The sequence below is a fragment of the Chiroxiphia lanceolata genome, chromosome Z, assembly GCF_009829145.1.
Source record: "Chiroxiphia lanceolata isolate bChiLan1 chromosome Z, bChiLan1.pri, whole genome shotgun sequence".
Taxonomy (NCBI): domain Eukaryota; kingdom Metazoa; phylum Chordata; class Aves; order Passeriformes; family Pipridae; genus Chiroxiphia; species Chiroxiphia lanceolata.
Window position 1 is genome coordinate 21,443,918 of NC_045671.1, and position 26,687 is coordinate 21,470,604.

Here is a 26,687-nt window from a genome sequence, read left to right on the forward strand (position 1 = left end):
ATTTTTTAGCTAGTATCTATGGTTCTCGTTTTCTTTTGTGTCTGCTGAGCCTCTGGTCACTGATGGACTGCCTACTTCTTCCGCTCCTCCTGAGCTGCAGCGTAACTACATCCGCAGCCACCTCCGGCCTACACGCCCATTCCGTGCCCTCTTCGAGCCCGCGAGCCGAGGGCACGGCGGGGCGGCCCGGGGGCACGGCGGGGCGGCCCGGGGGCACGGCGGGGCGGCCCGGGGGCACGGCGGGGCGGCCCGGGGGCACGGCGGGGCGGTCCGGGGGAGGCGGTGCCGGGCTGCGCGGGCCCCACTCCTCCCTCACCGCCCCCGCGCTGTGAGACGACACAAGATGGCGGTGGTCGGGCCCAGGCCGGGGGAGCGGCAGCGGGCTTGGCTTGCCGGTGTAGCGCAGGGAGCCGGGCCGTAACCCGCGTGTCTTCCCTTCTTTATTAACCGCGGAGCTCGAGGAGCAGCAGAAGAGGCAGCGTGCGCCCTGTTTTCAGCCCTGAAATGACACCGAGACACTTGAACGCGGGCGGACGGGAGAGAATGGTGCCCTGATGCGCTGAAGGGCTGTACCAGGATCAGTGCTACAGAAAGCAGCACGCAGGTATGTGCATCAACAGAGAGGCAGTGCTGGATTAAAGTAAGACGCAGATGAAACTCGTTTATAAAGCAGAAACTTGATGAGAAGAAACCTCCACATTCAGTGGTCATGACACTTAGAAATACAGAGAAGAAAGTCCGTTGGTAGGCACCTTTCAGTACCTCTTGTTCGTAACAGGATTCTATCATCTCTTCCTGCTGCTGTGGATTTGTTACTAGTTGGCAGAAAACCCCAGTCGGGTACCCTTCTTACAACCACCTACAGCAGCAAAGGGCCTGTTCTTGCTGAGACAAACTCCAGTTTCATGTACAGTATTATGTTTTGTAGTAGTTCCCATGTATATAGTTCAGCGCCCCCACTGGCATACGTTTAGTCCAATGGCTGTCATACAACAATAACTGTGCTCCCTGTTTTTATGTGCCACCTGGATTTTTCAGCACTTAAGAATGTGCCTACTCTTCTTAGTTTACTTTAAACTTCAGAAAAATGTTTGGTAAGTTGGCAAAATTGACTGTTAGGACTACAGGAAACTGTTTATATAAACTTCAGAACTGTTAAGATTATATACATTAGTAGTATTTATATATAAAGCAAACTCCTAAAACTTTTGACTTTGGATGTATCAAAAAGCAAGTCTAAGTATCGTAAGTTAGAAAAAACAACAGGACGGTTGGAGGACTGAGAAGGTAAGACAGCTAAACTTCATGCTGTATTTTACTGGTTATAGCCTCCAAAATTAAAATAGTGCAATGGCAACTCATGTTCCCCTCCTGACATGAGGGAAAGCAGTACTGCATTTGCACATAAGGCCTGCGCACAACACTGGTAGCTTTCGCCTCACTTGTTTAAAACTTTCTAAGAGGTCACTAAGGTAAGAGATGAAAAACCCTGTTTAGCTCAATACATGTCATTGATTACAGTTAGTAAAATTTTCAGTTGTTTTGTTAACAATCTGTGTATTAATGGCACTGCTTTTTCCACTTTCCTAGGCAGCAGCAGGAGAGAAAGGGATTTATCATAGCAACACTGAACCAAGACCATGCCTCAGCTCTTCATATGGAACTGCTGACAGAGGAAGCTGCGGAACTGAAAGCAGTCAGTCCTTGACTGCATGAGACCACGCCTCTCACAGAAGGCAAATGATGTCTTACTTAAAAAATTTTATGAAATGCAAACTTATTGATTCACTTTTCTTAGAGCTGTTACACTTGAATTAGGTAACTTGAAGGTTAAGGTTCCTACTCACTTCAAATTAAGATTTATAGTTTGATTTGCTGTGAAGACTACAGAGGTCAAATAAAAAAAAACCAGCAAAAACTTTTCTTTTAGCATACAGGGTCTTTCTTTCTCCTACTGCAGGAGAGCCTTTTTAGATACATGGTGAACTAAAACTTAACAAGTACAGAACAAAACATACACAACAACATTCTTTCACAGAAAAAAGTAGCCTCTGAAAACGTGAAGTTGTCAGTAAAAAGGAATACAACAGCAAAGTACATAATAGAGCAATACTTTTATATTATTGCAACAGCAATAATACTGTCAGTAAATACTATCACTAAATCAGTAGAAAAGTAACTGCTTACAAATGCAAATACTGACCTAATATTAATTAATCAATACTGCTGCAGGCATTGAGTGTGGATAACTGTATTTTCAGCTTTGTAGTGCAGAAGTTCTGGTTGTAAACTTTTGTGCTTTAATCATTTAAATAACAGTTTGGACCTTTTGCTTTATACTGTTTGTGTCTAGCTTAAAGATAAATGGCTGGTAACTTGTCCTGGGTTTACTCCACTGTGCTTGAGAGTTGCCTGTGTGATCCAGTAAGACAGTGGGACTACCAAGTTGCCTTTATTTGAACAAGTATTGGAACTTTTGACCAAAGTGAGATTAAGTTCTACTCACATTAGAAGAGCACTCCTGTCCAATATACGCACAAGAAATTATCAAGAAGCACACTTCTTAAATTGACACTGGTTTATTGTGTTTAGGAACATTTAATAAATACCAATCTTTTGGCTTCAGTTTGGCAATCCTTTCCCACCAAAAATCCATTGTGTTGGGTTTTTTTTCTGGCATAAACTCCATTGCCAGCAATGGATGTATCAGAAAAAGAAGTTAATAAATACAGACAGCAGTTCTCTAAACATACGTCTTTGTTTAAAGGCATGATACAGATTTACTGAACAAATGTCAAACAAGTTCTTCACAGAAGAAAATTTTACTACAAGCTGTCTCTGAACATTGTTTTCTTCACTAATGCTGGTAGTTTATTTCATAAGTACAATATTTTTGAACAGTACTGTTGAATCATTTAAAACCAAGCTTTTTCCCTCTTTTCTTCAGCTTAAGGTAAGCTGAGACATGTAATTAGTACTGAACTGTATGAATTTAAGACTGGTGTACCTCTTCCTGAGCATTTCATGACAATCATGAAGAAACAGCAGTATAAGACTTTGTTAGTATGGGCCTGGGGAATTTTTTTCAGTTGTTTAAGCTTGCTTTTAAACCACTGTTCAAATGTTAAAAGTATCATATTTAAATTTAACAGATGTTTTGTGTAAATTTTTGTGAAGTTTAAAAACATGATGGAAGATTCCTGCTTGTGATGAGAATCACTTTCAAGTACTTAAATTTGAATATCCCACAAAACTCCATTGCTTATTAAAAATGTGTTTTTATAAAAGCATGAAGACTACAGAAAACCAATTAACATAACAGTTAATCTTGAATAAATTTTTCCACAACTGTATTTTACATATAACCAAACTCCTGCTTTAGCAAAAGCAAAAAGAATAAAAATAAATTCTCTTCCAACTATTTACACTCAGGAATTACCTTTCTGAGGGACTACATACTTTACTCTACAGTCCCTCTAACCCAAGATGTATTCTTAGGTGTATCCCCTTGTAATTTCGGGTCTTGGAAGTTTTCAGCAAACCTCTCTCTTGCTTTGTCCCAGTTCTTTTTATTCTTGCTCTGGATGAGTTGAACATCTTCAATTGAGACTGGTCTCCTAATACCGAAACCTGCATGCTTCTGATGTAACTCAAGTTGGATCTGTCAAATGCATTAAATGTTTTGTAAGTGCAAGTTAGGTATTTTAAATACTTCATATTTTTCTAATACAAATTCCATCCCCCACTCCCAAGCACTTCTCTCTCAGTTTCTAATACACCTAGACCATATATGAACAGTACCATGGAAATGATGGGTCAAATCACCACCTCTAGAACCATGATTTAGAGTGCTGATAGATGTCACCTGCCCCTAACATTACTGTGAAATACACCTGAGTGAGCAGCATATGATCCTGTGCTGGCTAGTTTGACAGTACAGGGCATGCTGTGGCTCTGAGCAGCAACAAAGCAACACATATCTGGTGAAAAAATGGGGCTAACATGCCTGCCACAGAGGCCTGCAACTTGGTGGCTACAGTGACGTCAGCTAGCTTTTCCTCTCTTCTGGTCCATCATCTGATTTTTGTGCTACAGCAGCCTCAGAGAAAGTGAAGAACTCTACCCTAAGCTCATCTGGAATTCACATCACTTAAATGATTTCAGTCTTCCTCCAGACTATTGTATTCAAATATGACGTTATTAATTTAATGGCTAGAAGCTGTCTGTCCTCCTTTGCATAATTTCCTAACAAACATAGACATTTCTGGCATTTTCTACTGAAGGGACAACGCTATTGAAGAATTTCAAAATACCTCATTATTCAATAAAAAAATTATTTGAGATTAGTCTGACTGAGATTATTCCTTCCTAACCAGGAGTTTGAAATGTTTCAAGTGAATAGTGGCATACAATTAGATATTTTTCACTGCAAATAAATTATTATTTTTGTTTCAAGTGAAAACCAGAAAGACCTACCGGATTCTTCATACCACCACCATCCTTTCCCAGGCCTTCGCCCTTCCTCCATCCCATCTTCTCCAACATTTTATGTCCTTTGTTGCTGTTGCTGATTTCACTTGGAAGAAAATTTAAGGTAACTGATAACCAAGAGTTCATATGAAGAGTATGCCCTCAAATACTGAACAACAGAAATGTGTGTGCATATGCTGCTCTGGAAACCACAAATCAAATACTGTGCTGCTCCTACTTCCATCAAGAGCTATCCAGAAGACCCTTTTACAAGTTCCTCCAAGAGTATCTTTGGTTAACAAAGCCATTCCAAGCATCTGGTGACTATCAACTTTCTTAAAACTGCTTCTGAACTATTTGCTTGCTTTAGGAGCTAAAAGCTACATCATGGGTGGGTAGGAATGGACTGCACTAGGGAAAAGGCAGTATCTGTGCCAAGTCATCCTAATGCATTTATTTCATTGTCTCACACTTCCTTTTACTAATTTACCAGCATCTAGAAGGTCATGTTTCTTAAGAAACCCACCCCAACTACAACTACAGAAGCAAAGGAATAATTGAAGAGGAACATTATATTAAGTATCAAGATGTATGTAAATACATGTTCTATGACAGGCTGGATATTGACAGTGAAAGAAATTGCAGGTGAAAAATCTGCACGTGTACTATTACTGGGACTGAATAGGAAAAATAAAAATTGAGTCTCTTGAAAAACAGACACTACAGAAAATGTCAGTAATGCAGCCGGGTCTTTGATTTTTTGAGTTGAGAAGGAAGTGATCTAAGCATCCTTACTGCCCAGTTGAATTCTGCATGGAAAGTGATGAGTTAAGAAAAAGACTATGTGAAATGGGATGTATGAATAGTTTACAATTTTCTAGCTTGCCTAACACATTATATACAGGTAATTTGTAATCTAAAAAAACTATATGCTAGTAACAAATTGATACTTTATCATATTTTTTTTATGATTCACAAGAAAAGGACATGGGGGATACCTCCCCTGCCTTTCCAACTTACATATGAACGGAAGCTGAACTGTCATCTCTCTGGAAGGTTCCTTCACTTCCAACAGTCTCTCTGCGTTTTCCTGCTCTGTCTTTGTACTTTGGATTCTTCACTGCTTTGTTGTCTTCATACTCCGTGTTCTTTACAAGCAGATTAAATTCCATCAAGACAAAGAAAGTGGGCTTTAAATTCTTTATTTTTGATAACTGCACTTCTTCCCTCCAAAGCAAGGCAGCTTCAGCCTACTTCATTAATTCTAAACCTTATAACAAAAAACTACAGTCCTCACTTAGTTTACAGCCATACCCTGTAAGGCATATTATTGCCATCATCACATAATGATGTAATATTGCCAATTTCAATAATTTCACAGAAGCTGTAAATAAAATAACAGGTTCTCTTGAACCTTCTCTTGGTATGAAGAATCAATCTCTTCATATCAAGCAGAAAACCAAGTGGCCATGGCACTGGCTTTTTGTATAAACATTTAGCCTGTTCCTCAGCAACTGTTTTTTTCAGAATAGATGACAGAACTAAGCATGTCTACAGATTCTCTGTTAATATTATTTTGGTAGCTGAAGAATCTGCAAGAAACAATGGCATTCTGATTTGTACATGAATATTTAACTACAAATGCTGGATGTAACCCCATAGTTAAAGTTATATCTAAAACAGAAGTAACTTGAATACATATATACTGTATTGCCTGTATGTTCACGTTGGCATTTTTCTATGGACTTAAAAACTTGAAAAAAATTCCTTCCACCATTTTTTTCAGTTGCTCATTATTTTTCCTTTCCAAATAAAAGATAGCACTGCAATTCAGTGAAAACTTAATCTGCAGAAATAAAAATAAAAATGTCTTGCAAAATCTTAACCTCAAAAGGATTAAGAATCTTGTACCCATTGGAAAGACCTTCTTTTCCTAAACTTTAAACAGAATTTTCATGCCCCCTTACAATCATCTCTCTCAGTACAGGTTTGTTAAGAATTATTATTTAGGGTACAAAAGACAAGCTTGAGTTAAACTACCAGGCTCAAGTTTGAGCACATTTGAAAACTTCTCTTAAAACTTAAAATAGGAATCACAAAGCATTAAAAAAATAGAAACCAGAAGATTTAAAAAACTTAATGAACTTCCTACTCTAAACTCACCTGTAAACCATATTTTACCCGTATTTGTTTTAATGCTTTTCTTCTGACTAACTCTCTCTCTTCTTTGCTAAGTGCTGGGCAAACTAAAAGGAAGAACACAGGATTGAGTTTCTAATTAGTGTAACAATGTTTTGAAACATGAGAAGTGTGAGAATTTTTGTTCTAACATTATTACAGAGACACCGAGAAGAAAATACATCATGTACAACTACTTCCAGTTGACAAGAAAATTGTAAGAAAACTAATTACTATGTTTATATTATAAACAGCTATAATAAAGCCATAATAATAAACATCTCCTGTGATAACCTGACTAACCAGAGGATTCCTTTTTCCTGTCCAGGCGAAGATGTGCTCTGACTTGTCCTGGTTCACATCCATCACAAGTATCACTGCCGGGATGTATATGAAAAGAAAGCACAGTTTCACCAATCTTCACTTCGTCTCCATGCTCCAAGATGTAGGGATCACATACAGTTTTAGGCTACAGCAAAAGAAAGTTTTGGCAGTCATGTTAGTTACTCATGAAGGACACAAACTCTATTTCATGCATGCTGCTTACAATTCGGTAATTCAGTCTGGTCGCACAAATGCAGGCAAGTATTTAACTACAGTAGGGATTTCACTCTAGCAACTGCAAACACAGTGAATTTTTCTTAGTATAACCAAACATTATGTACTGTAAGTGGCCCTAAAACCAGAAGGGAACCGAGGCAGACATTAATGTATGAAAGAAGCCATACAATGGCATTGTTAGTGATTTGCCAGAACACATTTAAAATCATAAGACTACAGTTTTCTGCAGTGTACAGAGCCTTAAAACAATAGGTACTCACCTGGAGAATCTGATTTCCATTAACAACTGTTCCATTCTGACTGCCTTGATCCACCAGAACATAATTTTGCAAATCGTGGTCAAAATATACTTCCGCATGAAACTGATAAATAGAAGCTTAGGTTAAATGTTCTTGTTAAACAAATACTTCACAATTTAAAGGCTACTTAAAGGTAAGTTTTTGGTATATTTTTTGAGACCTTTAAAATGAGTGCTTTGGTACTCTAAGTTAATAGAGTATTCCATACCTTATGATTTCATCCAAGTGAAATGTAACTCAATGGGCCACAACACCACGAGCTAAAGTATACTATTAATAATGTAACCTTTTTGACCATAAACTGATTCAATACAGAAAAACTATATACTTCTAGTGTGGGAACTATGCTTTATTTAAAGAACTGTGAGATTCAGTAATACAGCATTTTTAACTGTTTGTATAAATAACAGGCTTTTTGCTTTTAAGGTAAGTTACAACACTCTCAATTAAAAAAAAAATCTGATCTCGTTCTACTGCTTTAGGTTGCTTGGTCTTTCATATCTGAAATACCTCGCTAAATGCCATGCTTTTGTAGCATTCACATAATTCACCTTCACCTGCATCTTAATACCCAGGACACAATCACTAGCCATCATTCTTTTCTGATATTGAGACTAACAATGTATTTATGGCTTTGTTTGTGCTGTTGTTAACCGCTCTTTATCGGTATTGTTCCCATGCCCACACAGAACACAGAAGACACAACTCCTGGCCAAACTCACAAAGATATACACTACCTCCAAAAAAGGCCACTGAACAAACCAAAGTACCAAATTCTCCAACCTACTAAGGCTTCCAGTAACAGCAGTAAGTCTAAAAAGGCGACTGTTTCAAATAAGACAAGTGAATATCCCTTTTGCAATAGTAGAATAAAAAAGTCATAAGAGTCAATCTGAGAAGAAAAGTATTAACTTAAAACCAAATCTGTTCTGTTCTTTGAGCAACAGCAGTTGTTACATTCAGTTAAAAAAAAAATATTCTGAAGACTGGTTAGCATTTCCAACAGGAATACTCCTGCAATGATGGAGACCAACTGTTAATTCAATAGGTAGTTTAATTTCTACCTCTGTTCTATTGAACAGAACTAAACCAAACTTCTTCTAAAGAGGCTAAATCTGCAGGGTGTAGCATTTTTTTAAATCTCACTTTCCACTCAAGAAAAGCAAATGCCAAAGTTGTCCACAGCTATAAACTGTGAATAGTGAGGAAAACAAACTGGTACATAACTTTTTTTTCCTGCAGATATGTCATTTATGTTTCTGCCTTTCACTCCTTATCTGAAAAGTGAAGTAACTTCTTATTAAACTGTCAGTACCCGTGAAGTACTAAAATGGTAACATTACAGAAAAATAAAGGCCTTTTGACTTCTTTATTCACCCAGTTTCAAATACATGCCTCAAAAAGTCATTAGTAGCAGGAAATTACTCTGGAAATTATATAGTATGAAATATGGTACATGGCTGATTAATCAGAACTATAATCTGAAACAGACATAGTAAAGCGTGTTTCATGAGACACTTGCATTTAGAGATGTTTTTAGCAAACTTTTTGTTTGGATGACATGTCTTTGTCAATCTACATTTTTCTTTTATTAACAGTGCTGCATTTAGGGTCTGCGCTAAAGTATTTAGCAAAACAGAGCACAAAATTTATCCTTAATCTTTCTAAACCAGAACAAAAAATTTCCATTCAATCTACCATTGAAAGGCATTCTGTTAATTTTTCAAATTCCCTGTACATCACATTTATACAGTTGCCTTGACGAAAAATAAAATAAACGCTTTTGCTCTGAGCATAACAGTGAGGATTGCATTACTTTGTGACAAGATTCTTACTAGCTGACATCAGGATTTTATATACCGTTAAGTACTTAACAGAGTAGTAAGTTTTCCTCAAGTTCAATAACTATGAAATTAAAGATTCAAAATACAAGTTTTTTACTGTGCATTACAATGTAGATTAGTAAAACTCCCCTTTAAAAAAAGTACTTAGCTTTTCTAGACTTTGAAAACACACTGTTGTTTAAGTTCCCATTCAGTAAAAAACTAGTTTTTTCCTTTTTCTAAATTCAAATGTGGCTAAACCCACATCTTATTCTGAAAGTTCTTCCAAAAATTAACATGATTTTCCAAATTTAAAGCTATAAAACTTAAAGCTTCATTCATACATTTATGTCTGCTGATCTACCTTTCAGCAGACATAAACAAGAGTTACCTTACTGACTCCAACTTCAGGAATCTGAAGTGTATGTCCAACATCTTTTTCTCTGTAAAAGCAAGTTAATATATACATTACAATGAAGTAGAAATAGGTCTATAAGTGGCTTACAAAAGATGTATTTTAGTTGAAACCTTAATATCATGTTTCTCTTGTAAGCTATTAGGAATCTTAACAGATACAAAACACAAGGTCCCTTCTCCCATTTTTATACACTATACGAAGTAGACAATGCATAAATGATAAAACAGTACCATTAAATTCTTATCTATAAACCTGACATTTCTACCTGAACTTTTATACTCATGCAATGCCTGTAAATAACAGTCTAAACTCTGCATCCTTCAGGCTCTTCAGTGCATCTTGGCATCAGTCTTCAATGCTGAAGTTGAATTCTTGATAGCATTAGGCAGGTAATACAAGCAAAGAAAGAGTGATCTGTACAGGGTGTTCTTTGGTTTGTTTTGGTTTTTTTGTTAAAAACATCACAGTTGGACAAAGGGATTTGCGTATTACATCCTTATCCTTAAGTGATGAAGAAGCAATGCAGCTAGCAAAGGACCTATATGCTAATTCCAAGTAGAACTGTCTTGTGTTGATCTTCACATAAATGTACATAGAAAACCCCAGCTCTAAGAGCAAATCAAAATCTATTACTGTTAGATAGAAGCAGCTTTTCAGGGGTGAAGTTTTCAGTAAGCTTGCATGAAAACATTAAGACATCATTAAATTCATCCTCTACAATGAACCAATCAGATTTAGAACTGTAAGAATGCATACAGTCTAGTACAACCCCCAAAATGAATGAACAAACCCTACTGAAATGCGAATGTGTGAGGAAGTCTGCGATATGCTTCCTTGTGATCCTGAATTTCTGAAGGGTGTTCTTCCCTTTCTGAAAAAGTTACTTTAGTTGCCAAGAACAAAGTTTACTTACATTCTAAAAAACAAAGTCCTTTCAAAGAAGGACTTGCAGCTATGCTGCCACTAGGGCTCAGACACAAGATCAAGTTATCACTAACAAATTTTGAGGGCTGCTGAGCTACATTAACTGTGTATGCTGTTACATTATCACGGCAACATGGTGTTACATAACCTGATTTGAACCTCTTATTGTGGACTAACCTAATTCAGTACCTCACAACTGCTGCAGGCTAGGAAGACAAGCATGAAGAGTAGGGACAAGCAATCCAAAGTGCTTTCCATAGCTTTCAAAGCAAGGTAGTTTTAGATATATATAGAATATTTCATTTGGTTTTACCTTCCAATTGTAGCAGGTTTCACAGCTGTGATAATATAAAGTGATCCAGTCTGTAGAACTGGTGATCTTATTACAATTACTCTGATACAAGGAGGCCATATCTTTTCTTCATCTATAATTATATAGAAAAAACCAACACCATTATTACCAATAAATTACAGTTTTACCCCCACAGTCCACAGTTTTCAAAAAACTGATATACATTCAGCCATTACTTGGCTGAATAATATGCAACTTTCATAAAAAGAAATGCACAATTGCATATGAGAGAAAACTTTGACGACATTACTGTTTCAAAGCCTTTCTGACTGCACACTGAAGTGTTACAAACGTTTTCCTAATGCTGCTTATTTACACGTGCCCTACTCTTTATAGCAATAAAATATAAATACATTCACAGAATTTGCTAGTATATTATAAATGTATGGATCATTAATTGTAATATATTAGGATAAAATTTATTTTGAAAAAAGGCAATACCTTTCTGTTCATATCACAGACCTACTGCATACAGAACATACAGCTGTTATTAGCACTACGCATCAACACGCATAAGAAAAATAATAGAGCCTACAGATGCATATGCTTTTTTATCTCATTATATTTTATTATATTCTAACAGATGTATGAATTCTGTACTTGGCTGTACATTTGCAGAAACATCTCCAATAATCTTAGCTAGGAACAGACATAAGATGAGAAGACACTACCTTAAGAGGTACTAGGGGAAAAGAAACTGTCTTCAGTTTTTATTACTCCATCATTACTGCAGAATTGAATAGTAAAAGAAGGAAATTTAATCTGAAAGTCTGATGATAGCAAGGACATTTTGATTGGCATTAATCACTTAGGATCTGAGTAGTTAAGTAAAGTAATGAAAACATAAGAAACAAACTATTTAACTGTGAGCAGGGCACAGGCTACAGTACAGTCTTCATTCAGGCTTTATTTCTTTCTGGGATTTGGAATATCCTTTGCATACTGGTTGCATTAAGCTTTTCACAGGTTACCTTTATTTTTTTTATTGGCAAAAGACCATTCACTTCTTGAGGAGTTCTTAAGGACCTTAAGGACCTAGGAGAACATTTTCTTTGGTATAAAACAGTATACAGGTTTCCTCTCTATAACAATTTCTTACAAGTTGTCGCTGGAATACACACAAAACAGCATTTCAACCAGTACTGACTACTCCACATTCCTTTTCATGACTGTGGACTCATCTTGAATTGAATTATACATGATAGTTTATGAACAGTATCAGAAATACTATATATTAATTTGGGAGAGTTAATACACTGAATTATTGTGAGTTCTGTTCTACAATCTCTATTTTAGCAACAGACTTCCTTTTCTCCCTTCACTGTCTTAATCTAACCAAATTTTATTCAATCACTGAGGTTTCTACAGAAGCACAGGATGTTATACTGGGAAACAGCTTTTTATAAAAACACTACTACTTACATCTGACTACTGTGCAAGTGAAGAAAAGAAAAGAAATCCTGGTAACATACAGCACTTTTTAACTGAAAGTATCTCAAGTCACACACTTTAATATATTTTTTAAAATTATCCCAACTGTCATTTGTTCTTAACAGGCTCCTGGAAAAATACAGTAATACCACATATAATCCACAATAATTCACCTTCATTTTCTGAGTCTTCTGAATCATGAGTTTCTTCACTCGTTAATTCCTCCTCACTGTAGGTTTCACACTCAGAATCTGTAATTTCACCTTCTTCTGGCTCACTCTCTGTGTCTGCTGTTCTACTGTCATCTGTACATGCTGCAGTGTCTGGTGTACTTTTGCATGAATGTGAATTTATACTGTCCGTAGAAACCGATTCTTTGGCTGTTAGACTGTTTCGTGGTTTTGTGTCCATTTTAGTCTTCTTTCTTATATTTGAAGATTCATCTTCTTCAGTAGAACTTACTTGCTCAGTAGTGGAAAAGCAATTCAGACTGTTAGATGATTTCTGCTCTTCTGTGTCCAAATCCTGGAGGGGAGTTTATATAATGTTACAGTATTTACAGATCGAGTTTTTCTAAAGAATGCTGTCATCCTGGAAGTAAATTCTTCACTAGGAAGAATTATTTTTACAATTATCAAGAATTGGTCAAATTTCCAGAAACTTTTGCACAGGCAGTCAACAGAACATTTGAGTAAAACCATTTTCACATTCTAAAAAAAAAGACTGAGACCGTCATCTATTTGGGAAAGTGTGACTGCCCTCCTCTTCTAAACTTCACTTATTCCTTTCTCTTTTCTCACTTAAGAAACTTGTACTCACTTCCAAACTTGTACAACACCATCTTGAATATTTTCATATTTTGCTTTTATGATACTCACTTCTGTCCCTCTCTTACTCAACTCTTGCAACTTCCTTAAAAGTTCTTTAGTTTATCTTCATCGTATCTTCCTCCTGTTTTTGTCTTCTCATTTTTTTTCTACCATGGTCCAGAATACCTGGAATGCTCACTTATGCTTGCCTAATGACCCATTCTTTCTCCTTTCAAAACTGCATCTTTAACAAAACCTTTAATCAAGATAGGAGATAAAGACTATAAGCTTAATTAATGCTATGTAAAACAGTTCTAATGAAAATCCATTTTCTACTGCAAAAAAATTTCTCAAATTCTTTACGGAATATCAGACAGATTGGATCATTGCAGGTGCTTCCACTGCCACTTATTTCATCAGCAGAAAGAAATAGCCTGACAACTACCTCAAAAAAAAAGAAATAAATAAAAAAGAAAAAAATGGAAAAGAAAAAAAAAAAGAAAAAAAGAACACAAGTGGCTTTAAAAGCTAAATAAAATCTCAAATTTTAAGTTATGTGACATTTTGAGTCCAGAATGAATACATTCAATTACCCTCAATTGTATCAAATATTGCAACACAGCAGTTAAAAAATACATCCTTGATCTTTTCGTGTATTTCCACAAAGGAGCATTTTTCATTCCAAGATACACGAAATAATGTGAATGCCAACATTATGGAAATTAAAGCACTTTCAGAACTGTAAAAACACATCAGTGCCATAGACGTAAGACGAACACAAGAATTCGCCTCAACTGTTGGATAGGACAGTGTACTTTTGAAACGTTTTGAAACATCTGCTGTAAGACAGCAGATTCTCAGAAAAAATCAGCAATTTTAAAAATATTTCATGATTTAACTGAGAGACTATTTGTTTAGGGTTTCTCCATACTGCAGTGGCCCTTTTCCCTGAATTCTCTAAATCCTGGAATAGGAAGGAATAGGATTACAATGCCACTGTGTAACATTGTTTATTTTAAACAAAAGATGTAGTAATCCTGCCAAAAGTAAGACTACACAGTTCATTCATGTCAAACACATAAATTCCATTAGAAATATTTTTGGAAAATTTGATTTTTCCTTTTATGAATTATATTTTTCAGCATATCAATATTTGTCTATATTTATGTTTGATATGGATATTGGATTGATACCAAACATACCAAAGTGTTCTGCAATCCTAAATGTAAACTAACAAAGTAATTTAGAGTATTCTAATCGAATCTAATAACAGAGAAACTAAATGGTCCACTCAAATCACAACCAAGGTAAAACAACAGATGACTGTGATGCACTAATGCCCAAGAACAATGCTCCAACCACTCAGCTCCTTCTTCACAGTGAATCCAGTGATACTCATTTTTGGCATCACTTCAGATATTTTAAATTATAAAGTAAAAAGGTGCAGTTTCAAAGCCTGGCTACTAAAGAGAAGACTCTCAGTTCTGTGTTGAAAACAGTAATTTTTAAAAACATTCTAATAAACAGACCACAGATTCCATACGTACATTCATTCTATGATTTTGACAATATGACCATTAAGCCTATTCTCAGCAGTTTCTGTATTTTTCCACAATTGCTACGTTCAACTATGTTTCTTGAACTACGTTCAAGAAAGCAAATAAATTAAATAGTTCTGTTAAGTAGTGATAAAAATGCAATCTTTAAGAAATCCTTGTACAAAACTCAGGATTTTAAAATTGGATTTTGAATTGAATATGGATTTTGAGCACTTCATGATTTCATAGATCTGCATTAAAATACACATCTTGATGAAGTTTATAAACTGATACTGAATGTATCTTAAAGCATTTGAGAGGGCCTTTATTTGTGGTGAAGAAATCCTTTTCCATTATGTATGACTATGTACTGGTTTTGGCTAGGGTAGAGCTAATTTTCTTCACAGTGGCTACTGTGGGGCTGTGTTTTGGATTTGTGCAGGAAATAGCACTGATAACATAGATATGTTTTTGTTATTGCTCCACCCTGCCAGAATGGAGGCTGGGAGGCGACACAGCTGGGATAGCTGACCCAAACTATCCACAGGGATATTCCATTTGGCATCATGCTCAGCAATAAAAGCTGGGAAAAGAAGAAGGAACTGGGAGGAGGTTGGGAATTAAAGCCTTTGTTCTCCCCAGTAATCATTATCAGTGCAGGAACCCAGCTTTCCTGGGATGGCTAAACACCTGCCTGCTCAAGAGAAGCAGTGAATTAATTTCTTATTTTCCTTTGCTTGTGTGCACGGCTTCTGCTGTATCTCAACCCATAAATTTTCTTCTACCTTTCCAAGTCTCTCTGCAATCCTGCTGGTGGTGGACTGAGCGAGCAGCTGCCTGGGGTCAAACCACACCAGAGTACTAGTACTAACATTGAACACATGTAGAATATATTAAAATGTGACTATGCAAACAGCACCTAATACCTTGCTTCCATATAGTCACTGCTTCAAAACCAGGAACTGGCAGTAAACACTGAACAACCCAATACATTCTAGCAATGCACTTCATTTCTCGATTACTTTAACTCTTCATCCCAAACTTATAAGACACAAAGGATGCAAGTACATGCTCATTATAACCACGTTTGTTACACCATGATATTAGGCACATATGTTCCTTTGCATGTTGCTTTGTCTAATATATCTAAATCGTAGACTGATACCAATAGTCACATGCTGGACATGGACTGACTCTACACGATCCAGGTTTGAAAAACTTTCTGTCTACTGGGTGTATGATCTCTGGGATTTTTCTCACTAAGGCTGAGTAAAGTTGAAGGGTGCAATCAATTTGATTGATAATAAACTATTTTTTAACTACAGAGTTAAGTCAATTCATATTTCTGCATCCCTGGCAATGTCAGCCAAGGGTACGAGTGAAATCAGGATTTTTATGTATCCCATGAGAAGCAATCTTACAAAAATAACAAATCATGCTTGTGCAAGTGGAATTGATGGGTTTGCTTTATAAAGAATAGGCCACAAACTACTGATTACAATGACCTTTTGAAACGCAGACTGTCCTACTTAGAATATAATGTCAGTATTATTGAAGTGTTTTTAATGAAAAATTCAAAATATTTTAAGCATTTAACTATACTTTTTGCTTTACTGTGACAGAGCAATACATTTTGTCTCTTAAAACTTCAGTTTTTCTGTATTAAGCCTGATCAGCATCCACATTTGTGCAATTCTTGAGCATGTCTACAAATTAGAACAATTCTAAGAACTGCACTGTTTAAACTGTTTTTTTCTCAATTTGTTTTATACAAAAACATAGAAATATGTACAAATACAATTTTTTCCAAACATGTAGTCTGTTGTTTTTTGGTTTGCTATAAGTTCAGTAGCTGACTGAACAGAATCATCAGTACTCAACACTCATCTACAGGGATGAATAGCAGATGTTTAGCATTGACTCTCTCAATTTGAAATATTAATCTGACATTCAGCATTTCACTAAAAAAACATTTTCAAACAGTTAAAAATAGCTCTTTCACTCAGATGATTAAGCTTTCACTTGCTAACACCATTTCACTAGTACTTCAGTTACTCTCTTCCACCCTACACAATACTCGATTTTCCAATGCAAAAAATCCAATTAAATGCCAGAAAAAAACGTGTAAAGTTCTTCCTACATCATACAGAAGCCATGTTATACACTGGTGGACTGCTCTGAAATACAGGAAACAGAAATCTGCCTTACCTAAAGAATGTGTAGTTTGTTTAGTCCAGATGCTTTATGTTATACAGTGATGCTAAATACTTCTCTTCCCAAATATTCTAGAATGCCATCAAAGTTTTCTTCAGATGTTTATCTTACACAGAATTTCAAATATATTTCAAAGTTAGTTCGCAGGCGAATGGATTTTGATCAAATAGCTTAAAAAAACTTATTAATTCCTTCAGAAAAAAAGGTATCTAACCATCAATTTCTAGTTATTATTTTTTCCTTTAATAAAAATATCAAGGTTAAAGGTAAACATCCATGGACTAATGTGTTTGTTGTCTCAACTCTACCTTTACCAGAAGCTGCCAATCCAAAAGAAGAAATCTTCAGATTAGCCGTGGTTTCTGTCAACTGACGTACCTAAAGATGGGATGAATATCAGCAAAAAGTAAACTACATGTGATAAAAAAAGTAAAAACCACTGCTTCAAGAGTTCTATGGGAAATACTACTAAAAATGCTTTGCCTCTCGTACAGAAGCAGCTAGGATGCATCTATAATGGAAAAGAATACGGTAGAAGTTAATTTTTTGGAGCACCATACTGAAATAAAATTTAGTAGGTGGTAGTTTAAAAACAAACAATTTTTAAATTTAAAAACAATTTATGGAAAAAATGGCATGTGTCAGTCCCTGCTTCTAAATTTTGCTATGTATTTCTAATGGCCTCAATACAGCAAGTAGAATTGCATGATCACTATTGCATACAGTCTATTCTCCAATTTGTATGGAAGCCCTGGATATAGATATTGGGTCAGGGATCACATTATCATTTATGCCACTTTTTTTTTTTTAACTTTTCCACATTTACTTATTCAAAGGTTTTCTTCATAAAGAAGAAAATACAGTGTTTCTTGCCCCAGATTTTTTTTGGCCTACCCCTACAAAAAGACATCAGAACTGAACTATATGCCCAGAAGTTTCAAAGTATTCTACCAATCCTTTTATGTGAGCTGCACAGAGGCTATGTAATAATTCATCCCGGCAAAAAAAATTCCTGATTGTCTACTAAAAGCAAGCAAGCAGACAGCATACTTTGTTTCACAAGTCAGAAGAAAACTATTTGTAATAGAGAAGCTTGGTGACTGAGAAGAAAGGATCTCTTTAAAAAAAGTTCTTGTATAGATTAGGAACTTTCCCCAGGTGATAGTAAGCACATGAATTCCCTTCCACTTTTTTTTTTTTTTTTTTGCAATTAGAGGTACGTTCATTTTAGCAGATGCCTATGAGTATTTGCTTGTTCGGTAATTCAGCCTGTTAAAAATACAATAGCATTTTAACAGATTAATTTTATCCTTTACATTTGCAGAATTATATTGGGTTTTTTTCAAGAATGCTGCGATATTTGTGGACAATTCACCTGCCATTTCTGTAGTGTTAGGCATCCCAATTTACTACTTATAAATAGGTACTATATGTAAGACAGCTGAGAACATCAAATTCTTCACAACAGCTAGAAATTAAACCACAACTAAAAACCCCTGCTGTGACCAGAAACAGAAAGTTAACAGACTGTAACTGGAACAATCTTTTTTAAATTAAAAAGGTATTAACTCTGGTATAAATTAAGTCATTCAAAAAATCAGATGCAATTTGATTGCAATCAAATAGAAATATATGCTATCAAATAGAAATATATGCTGTGATGATCTACATACACAGCTGTTATTGCTTTTTTAACACTACCAGTGGTCCACAGACCAGGCACTAAACCAAACCTTTCTCCTACCTGTACCAGCTGTAGAAAAAGAAAGTTGAGTAAAACCTACTTTGGTCAAGAAATGCGGCAATGTTTGGAGGCCTTTTTCACACTAGCAGCACAATTTAATAACTGACTGGGAAAAGCAATAATGAAGTACTAGTCTTGAAAAGAACTGTCACAACGTTAATAATTTAAATGGAATTCAGGGAAAGAAAAGAGAGGAGGTTGGATACAAGTGTGGAGAAATTCATTTCAATAGACAACGTTTCAACTATGAAGTGCTACTTAAAACCAGACATTTTTAGTTTTGTTCTGGCATGAACTAATTACTGCCTTTGTCTATGTCAGACTAAACCGAACTATTATACTGCCAAAAAATATCATGCATCTACAAACGTGGCTGTGCAGCTTATAAACTGTTTTTTTCAGTTTTATAGCAGAAAAATATAATCTTTTATTCTGGTAAATCTTACTCTTTTATACTAATGTAACATACATTTTTTTTTTAAATAATCAAGGAATTCCTTATGTGATTAATAACCACACTACAAAAATAAAGTATTTTAACTCAGCTATGTAAAATATGACTGTAAGGTACTTTGGTTTTTCTAAATCTAACAGTGCATTTACAAATAAGTGCACTGACAAAAGGCATTCTTTTATTTTTGAAGTCTGAAATGGAAAATATTTAATGTTTCACTTTGTATTCTCCATTTTTTTTAAAAATTAAAAAAGGCCTTGTTTTCTTCTATGACATTAACGTTCACTTCCTGCTCACAGATGCAAAGATCTGCGCACTACAGAACACTTTAGATGTTTTTCCTATTACCTTATTTGTCAAACAAATTAGTTCAAAAATAAAGTATTCAGTTCACCATCAATAAAACACAAGCAGAAATGGATGTTTACCTTCTACCTTGGGACTATGAAACGTTCACACAAAAGATTTGTTAACAACACCATCTAAATAAAAATATGTTATTGATATAAAATAAGCTAAAAACAAATCAGAGGACAGAAGCAGACTGTGATGGGATCCCAAACAGTAGTCAACATTACTTGCTAGGTCAGAGCCATAGATGCCTCAGAACTTTTAGAAAGACACTTGTCAATATGTAACAGTTCATCACAGAACTAAATTTAAGAGACCTATTAATTAGTTTATCATGAAGACTTACTCCTACAAGTGTTTCATGATCCTTTCCTGACACATGATGAATAAAGTTCTGTGTTAACAATGCCTTTGGAGTGTGGCAGAATATTTGCACACAGCATGCCCAGAAGCTGGATGGTGTAAAACTGCACTTCCACTGCATCAGCTCCCTTCTCTTAATTCTAAAGGATCCTTATACTTAGTGTTGGCTCAAGTGTCCAGCTCAAGCTTTCAGAATGGAATGGTTCATGTGAAGTTCTCTCAAGGAGTAGAAATTTCTGCATTAGCCACAATCTGTTTATAAAAGGTGTAATCCATCAACAACCACTGTCCATTTAACATAACTGCACTTGTTCTTAAATGTAAATAGTTTCCATTTTCAAATATTTCAGAAGACCTCGATGCTGCTTACAATTTTTTAACCGTGCACAGATGCTGCATAACTATTATGTAAGAGTACCTGTACCATAATGTAATTAGTTCAGATTTCAACCAATATGCTTGTCTAAGGCCTACATAATGAAACTATGCAATGATTTAAGCAATAGTTTTAAAAAATATAAACCAAGTAGCACTGCAAACTAGAGAAATCAATATATTCAATTATATCTTAAATAATAAAACAAATTTGCAGAATAGGACTCAACATGAATAAGAGTGTTCATGAAGGAAATACTTCTTGAGGTTTAATAACTGTGTTATAATAGAACTTCCTGATGTCTAGGAGTGAGTAAAGTTTTTCAAGGCACTCACTAAGTACATACTATATGGTATGCCTTCTTAGCACTCAGAAAAACAACAGAAAGAAAGTCATGCTTTTTATAACTTAAAATACAAATTAATTGCAATGGGCATTTATTAAGCTTATCCACACCCTAAGGACAATGCAAATGTATTGACCAAGCAGAGTATCAATAGCAAAGCACAGTATGCAACAAATTAGAACTTTAAAGACATTTCCTCAATCCCAAATTATAGTAGAGATACAGTAATATGTCAATGGAATGAACTTTGGAATACAGTCACAGAAAAAGGGTTGTTTATGTCAGTGGATTTTCAAAATTTATATTTTTTGATTCATCATGTGAACCTGAAAAAAACCACAACCAAACAAAGAGAACAAACCACAAGCCAAGACCCCAAAACCAAGACACTGAGGTTAACACTGAATTTTTGATGTAAATCCAGCCCACCCAGCACCTTGAACTCATTCTAGTGTGCTTGCTTATCAGAAAACTTCACTGGCACTCGATATTAGACTTCTTTACAGTTGCATTGCAATAAGTCTTGAAAACCTGAGAGGATCCAAGTTAAAAGTTTCATCCTTAATCACTCAAGGAGAAAGTTATTTATTTGAACGCTAACTACATGTTAGCAACCTGCTATATGTAGTTTAAATACATTTAAACAGTTTGAAAATAAGCACACACCTTCTGCATAAAACCAAGCCCCTTAACCTATAAATTATGTAATGGAAAAAAAACCAACAAGTTTTGCATTTTCTGTCTGTCAGTTCTGAAGTTACCTTATATTCATCTGCAGTGATCCTCTCTGGTTCTTTTCTCTTCTTTTTCCCTTTTTTATCCTTGGTGTGCTTAGTCCCAGAGGCCTGGTAAGACTGCAGATCCACTCGTGAATGAAACTGGTATCGTCCGCTTTCCACATCACAGTAGTAATAAATTCCAGTTGTTGGGTCATAATACAGTTGATTTTCCTTTATAAGAAATGAAGAACAGTGTAATCATCACTTCAATAAATACACTGTTCAAAGAAACACCTTGTTTAGAAAGAACCACATTTGCAGTTTAATAAAATGTACTAAAATGTACTGAAGAACTGTAGTGGCTTGATCCTGGATGGCTACCAGGTGCCCCTCCAACCACTTGGTCAATCTCCCTTCTCAACAACACTGGGAAAGAAAATAAGATGAAGAGCTCATAGGTCAAGACAGAGATCACTATCATGGGCAAGCCAGATTCAACTTGGTGAAAACAGGTTATTTACTGCCAGTTTAAACAGAGCTGGAAGATGAGGAGCAAAAAAAAAAAACATCTCTCCCTGTTTCTTTTTACACTACTTCTACTAAGTCCTTTCATTCCCAGGTCCTCTACCACATGCATGGTGTGGGGAAATGAGGAGTAGGGGGCTGAGATCAGCTCCAAAAAGTCCCTCTCTACTGCTACTTCCTGCTTCAAGTATGGGGCCTCCACAGGCCACAGCTGCTGTCAGGGAAACCTGCTCTGGGCTCTGGCATGGGCTCTCCACAGGCCGCAGTCCCTTAAGGAGCTGCTTCCGTGTCGGGTTCTCCATGGACTGCAGTGTGAATATCTGCTCCAGTGTGGTCCTCTTCTACAGAGGAAGAGGAGAATCCTTATTTGACCTTGGTGTTTGCAGGATTGTTTTTCACACTCATCCTCCCCATACACACCCCACCGTGTTTTGCCCTTTCTTACACATGCTTTCAGAGAGGCACCACCAGGTCCTCTAAAGGCTCAGCTGTGCCCTGCAGTGCAACCAGCCGTGTCCAGGCAGTCCTTGGCCTCTTCTCACACAGGTTGCCTCTGCAGTCCCAAGCCTCACTATCAAAACCTTGCCAGTAAACCCAATACAAGAACATTTCCTGTAATTCAGAACAGTTACTGAACAAGAATTGCCTTGTGTCATTGTACCACCATAATCTATAGTCCCAAACACTTACGCATCTAACTAAATCCACAAACTATTTCAAAAGCAATGGTATAATTTAAAACCTTAAACATTAAATCCAGAAGTGTTCCTGAAAACAAGCAGTTGTGTATCACATGCATTTTTTAAAATTTAGTTGAATGCAGTTCTGCAAACAAATCCTCTGTTTTAAGCACAGCAGCTCCCTAGAATTTTTGACAGTACATGTATCTATCTAGATGTGTATACATATACACACACCTTATAGGACAGAAAGAAAACATCTTCAAAGGCTTTTATGAAAAACATATAGCAGACAGTAATCATTAAGAAATTCTGATCCATCATCTATCTCCTTTTTTTAAAGAAGTATTTTCTTTCCTATAACATTAAACTAGTTGGTAACGCTGTACAAGTAAAAGTACAAGCATTTGGTGTATCTTCTCTCAGCACTCTTTTCACTGTGGAGGAGCCACTTAGTTCAGCAACCTGTCTTTTTCTAAACAAGTCATCTTTTAACTGAAGCTTTTGAGAGAGTTACAGGTCAGCTTTATAGTAAAAAATTTCTACAATGCTAAGTAACTTAAAGATCTAAGGAGATCTTAGCCTGCTATCTTTAATTTGACTGAAATAATTAAAAAATGAATTAACAAACGGCCAATATGATTAATCTTCAAAAACCTGTTTTTCAAAACATAAAATCACCTTGGATCTTAGTTTTTTGCTCACATCAACTTTTACTAATAAAACTTTCGCAACAGAGAAAAAATGTCAAGGATTTTGGAAACGATCCTTACCGAATTATAATAGAATCCAGTGCTGTGGTCATAATACAATCCTGTATTTTCATCATAAATAAATCCAGTTTGTGAAACAGCTGCCTCTGCAGCAGCTCTCAAGCTCTCTGCCAAAGAACCCTCTGGTACTGAAGTATCTTCTGCCTCCTGATACCAGAAAATAAGAGATTAAATTTTTTTCTAGAAAGAAACTGCTCTGTGAACTTGGGACTGTTTCAGAAGGCAAAAATTTGGCTGCGATTTACTGATAAGCTCCTACTGATTTCAACAGGACCGAGACTTTATCCCGTGTCTTTCGTTTTCCCCCATCTTTATTCAGAGTGGTTCACATAAAAAATACACACAGTGAGTATCTTTCAGTGCACTCCTAAAATAGATTTCTGCTCTCTGTCTCACTTCTGTTGCTAGATGCTAAGGCACAAACTCAGTTGAGTGACCTAAGAGAAGGCTGTATAGCAGGGAAGAAAGCCAACTCACAGCAAAATAAATAAATAAACTCCATCAACAACTTACTTCTCCTTAAACGTTGCCTCCTTATGTCAATGGAAGAAAAAATAAAAAGTACTATTTAAGAAAGTCAGCATGGCCATATTGAACATACTCTGCTTCCAGGTCCTGCTTCCAGGCTATGTAGGATATATATGCCTTTTTAAAAAAATAAACCAAACACCAAACCCCAACTCTAGGAATATGCTACACTTGGAACATAATACAAAAAAAACTAGTTTTGAAGTACAAGTCTGCTAACACCAGGACCAGACTATCATGAAAAATTGTTTCGTAAAAAGACATCAGGACCAAAAGCACATCTTTTAGATGGAATAGTAACAGAGTACTGACTTCAAAACTGGTAAAACCCCAGACAGCTCAAAAACCTGTAAATTCTGGATGAAATTTGCCCCTTCTCCATCTTCAGCAACTTTGGTGCTATCCACTCTTAGAGGAATATTAAGACCTGTCCCCGATTCCTCTGTGGCATTATCCTCATTGCCTTCAGTCCCAGGATTGTGCTGCACTGGTAGTTCAGATGCAAAATCTTGAGTATCGGTGTGATTGTAATAATTTTCATAGTAGTAATAATCTGGGGGGAGGGGAGAAGGAAAAGTTGAAATTGCGTAAACTAGCAAAGCAATATTTTACTAATGCAGTTTAAGGATGCTAAATCTTAAACTGGAGATTTACACAAGTAAGTAACCTAATGAAAATTAAATATTAGGTAGTGCCTTTGCTTTGAATTTATTCTACTCCTAGTGAACAAATTATGTCTTATTTTAATGTACTTTAAAAATTGGTAAAACACCTATGTTTGTAACATATAAGATTACTATGGCATAGTAATAACAGATTATTATGGCATGAATTCTGCTAGTCCATGCTACATTTTATCCTGAACAAATGGCTTGAAAAAACAGGAACTGGTCTGAAAGATAATGCCAGGTTACTGAGTGTAATTCAGCAGAAGATACAGACTTGAAATGTATTAAGATGCTGTTCCAGATCCCTGTTTAAATAGTCACCAGCCAGCCTCTCTACCTGCTTGTGACCACACAGCATAGTCCTCTGTCTGTACTTCTACGCTAGATGTATCTTTCTCCTTCCTATTATGGATTTCCTCAGTGAGTTCTTCTACCTGAAAGAAAAACAGTATGTTACAGAACCCAATACTGCATTTTAGTGCACCAGAAAAGAGCATCAGCCTATTTTGCATTCCATAATTCAACCAAAAGATAATGGCATCACGGGCATTTCAACTGATTTTGTTTGGTAGGAGACAATTTTGTACTTGAGTAGTTGGCATAATGGAAAACTTAGTTTCTGATCACAAAGGGAGCAGAGAAACTTAACTGAAGTTACACCTATGATACCCACTCTGTAAAGTCAGATTTCAAGCAATAGCCACTGTTCGGTGTTGATGTACTGTGGCATTTACAAATCCCAGACTTGCAGAATATTCTGAACTGGAAGGGACCCACAAGGACCATCGAGTCCAACTCCTGACCCTGTACAGAACCATCCCCAAGAATCACGCCATGTGCCTGAGACCATTGTCCAAATGCTTCTTGAACTCTGTCAGGCTTGGTGCTGTGACCACTTCCCTGGGGAGCCTGTTCCAGTGCCCAACCACCGCCTGGGTGAAAAACCTTTTCCTGATATCCAATCTAAACCTCCCCTAACACAATTTCAGGCCATTCCCTCAGGTCCTGTCACTGGTCACACACAGAGGAGACATCAGTGCCTGCCCATCCTCTCTGGATGGAAGCTGTAGGCTGTGATATGAGTCTCTCCCAAACTTGCCTATTTGGCCATAAGAATCCGTGGGGTAGTTTTCCCACTCTACCTCACACCTTCTCTAATAAACATGTTTCCTTCTGCTAAATGTAGTTTTTCCTTCTGACAACGAAGCCAACTCTGTGGCAGAGAAGGCAATATCGTTCTCCCCACCACCGCCGCCGCTGACTCGGGACCCCACCGTGGCATTGGTCTCCCGCGAGCCGGGAGATCCCGGCGGGCTCCGGGAAGCCCGGGACCGGGCGGAAGGGGCAGGTGGAGAGGAGGCCGAGGGGTCGCAGAGGACGGCAGAGCCGGGGGCTGTGGTTCCGGGGCGTGGGGGCCCTACCCGTCTCTGCAAGGCCTCGCTGTCCTCCCGCGCCCGGCGGTACAAGCGCTGGGTGCGGCGCAGCCGCCTCCGCGCCCGCTCCAGCTGTGCCCGGCACTCGCCCAGCTCCGCCTGCAGCGCCGCCGCCTGCTCGCCCGAGTCCGCCTGGCACTCGCCGGCCGGCGGGGAGGCCATGACCGCCCTCCCGCCCGCCGCTCAGTGCCCCCCGCTCAGCGCTCGCCCGCCACCCGTCCCGCGGCGCTGTGGCAGTAGCTGTATTGGCCCGTCCCGCCGGCCCCGGCCATGGCCCCCCGGGCGCAGGGCGGAAGCGGCGGAGGGCGTGCACCGCACGCGCACCGAACGCTGTCCCGCCGGGCACGCGAGGGACCGGCCCGCGCGGCGGGAGCGCGCGCGCGACCCGGAACGCGACCGCGGGCGACCGGAAACGGCACGCCGCGGCAGCGGAAGTGCGTGTGCGCGCGGCACAGGCGGGAGGGGCCGGGGTCGGAGTCAGCGGTGCCGGGAGTGTTGTGCCGGGGAGGCAACGCCGAAGGAAAGCTGAAGGGAGAGCAGCAGCCCCTAAAGAGAGTCAGGCTGTGAGCTCGGGACCCGAAGCGCTCCAGTCTCTTACCAACTGGAGCACTTGGTCGCGCCAGGCGGAGTTTGCTGGTGGTGGTGGGCCTCAAGGCCTCACCTGTAGAATGTAACAGAGCGAAGAGTAATTGTAGCATGTACTCTTATAA

The 26,687-nt window shown here is 37.6% G+C and overlaps 1 protein-coding gene, 1 long non-coding RNA gene and 1 other non-coding gene across 4 annotated transcripts; 2 read left to right on the forward strand and 1 right to left on the reverse strand.

Annotated features, from left to right (window-relative positions):
* Positions 1-316: 316 nt before the first annotated feature.
* LOC116780218 lies at positions 317-3,185 on the forward strand. The gene is made up of 2 exons (XR_004354382.1): positions 317-604; positions 1,591-3,185. It is a non-coding gene; the product is annotated as an uncharacterized LOC116780218 (long non-coding RNA).
* On the forward strand, positions 1,273-1,401 carry LOC116781275. Its single transcript, XR_004354842.1, has one exon. It is a non-coding gene; the product is annotated as a small nucleolar RNA SNORA47 (small nucleolar RNA).
* On the reverse strand, positions 2,564-26,300 carry AGGF1 (angiogenic factor with G-patch and FHA domains 1). 2 transcript variants are annotated; one of them, XM_032674823.1, is made up of 14 exons: positions 25,966-26,300; positions 24,882-24,978; positions 24,224-24,429; positions 23,349-23,495; positions 21,413-21,601; positions 17,326-17,395; positions 10,987-11,098; positions 9,723-9,774; positions 7,470-7,571; positions 6,952-7,117; positions 6,634-6,716; positions 5,491-5,618; positions 4,477-4,576; positions 2,564-3,661 (listed from the first exon to the last, which is right to left on the reverse strand). In XM_032674823.1, exons 1-14 carry the CDS (start codon positions 26,137-26,139, stop codon positions 3,461-3,463), a joined length of 1,827 nt encoding a protein of 608 aa, XP_032530714.1. In that variant the 5' UTR covers positions 26,140-26,300; the 3' UTR covers positions 2,564-3,460. The 2 variants fall into 2 exon arrangements, with proteins under 2 accessions (XP_032530714.1, XP_032530713.1); XM_032674822.1 differs by lacking the exon at positions 17,326-17,395 and adding an exon at positions 12,630-12,981 and having other exon boundaries at positions 25,966-26,298.
* Between the last annotated feature and the right edge of the window lie 387 nt (positions 26,301-26,687).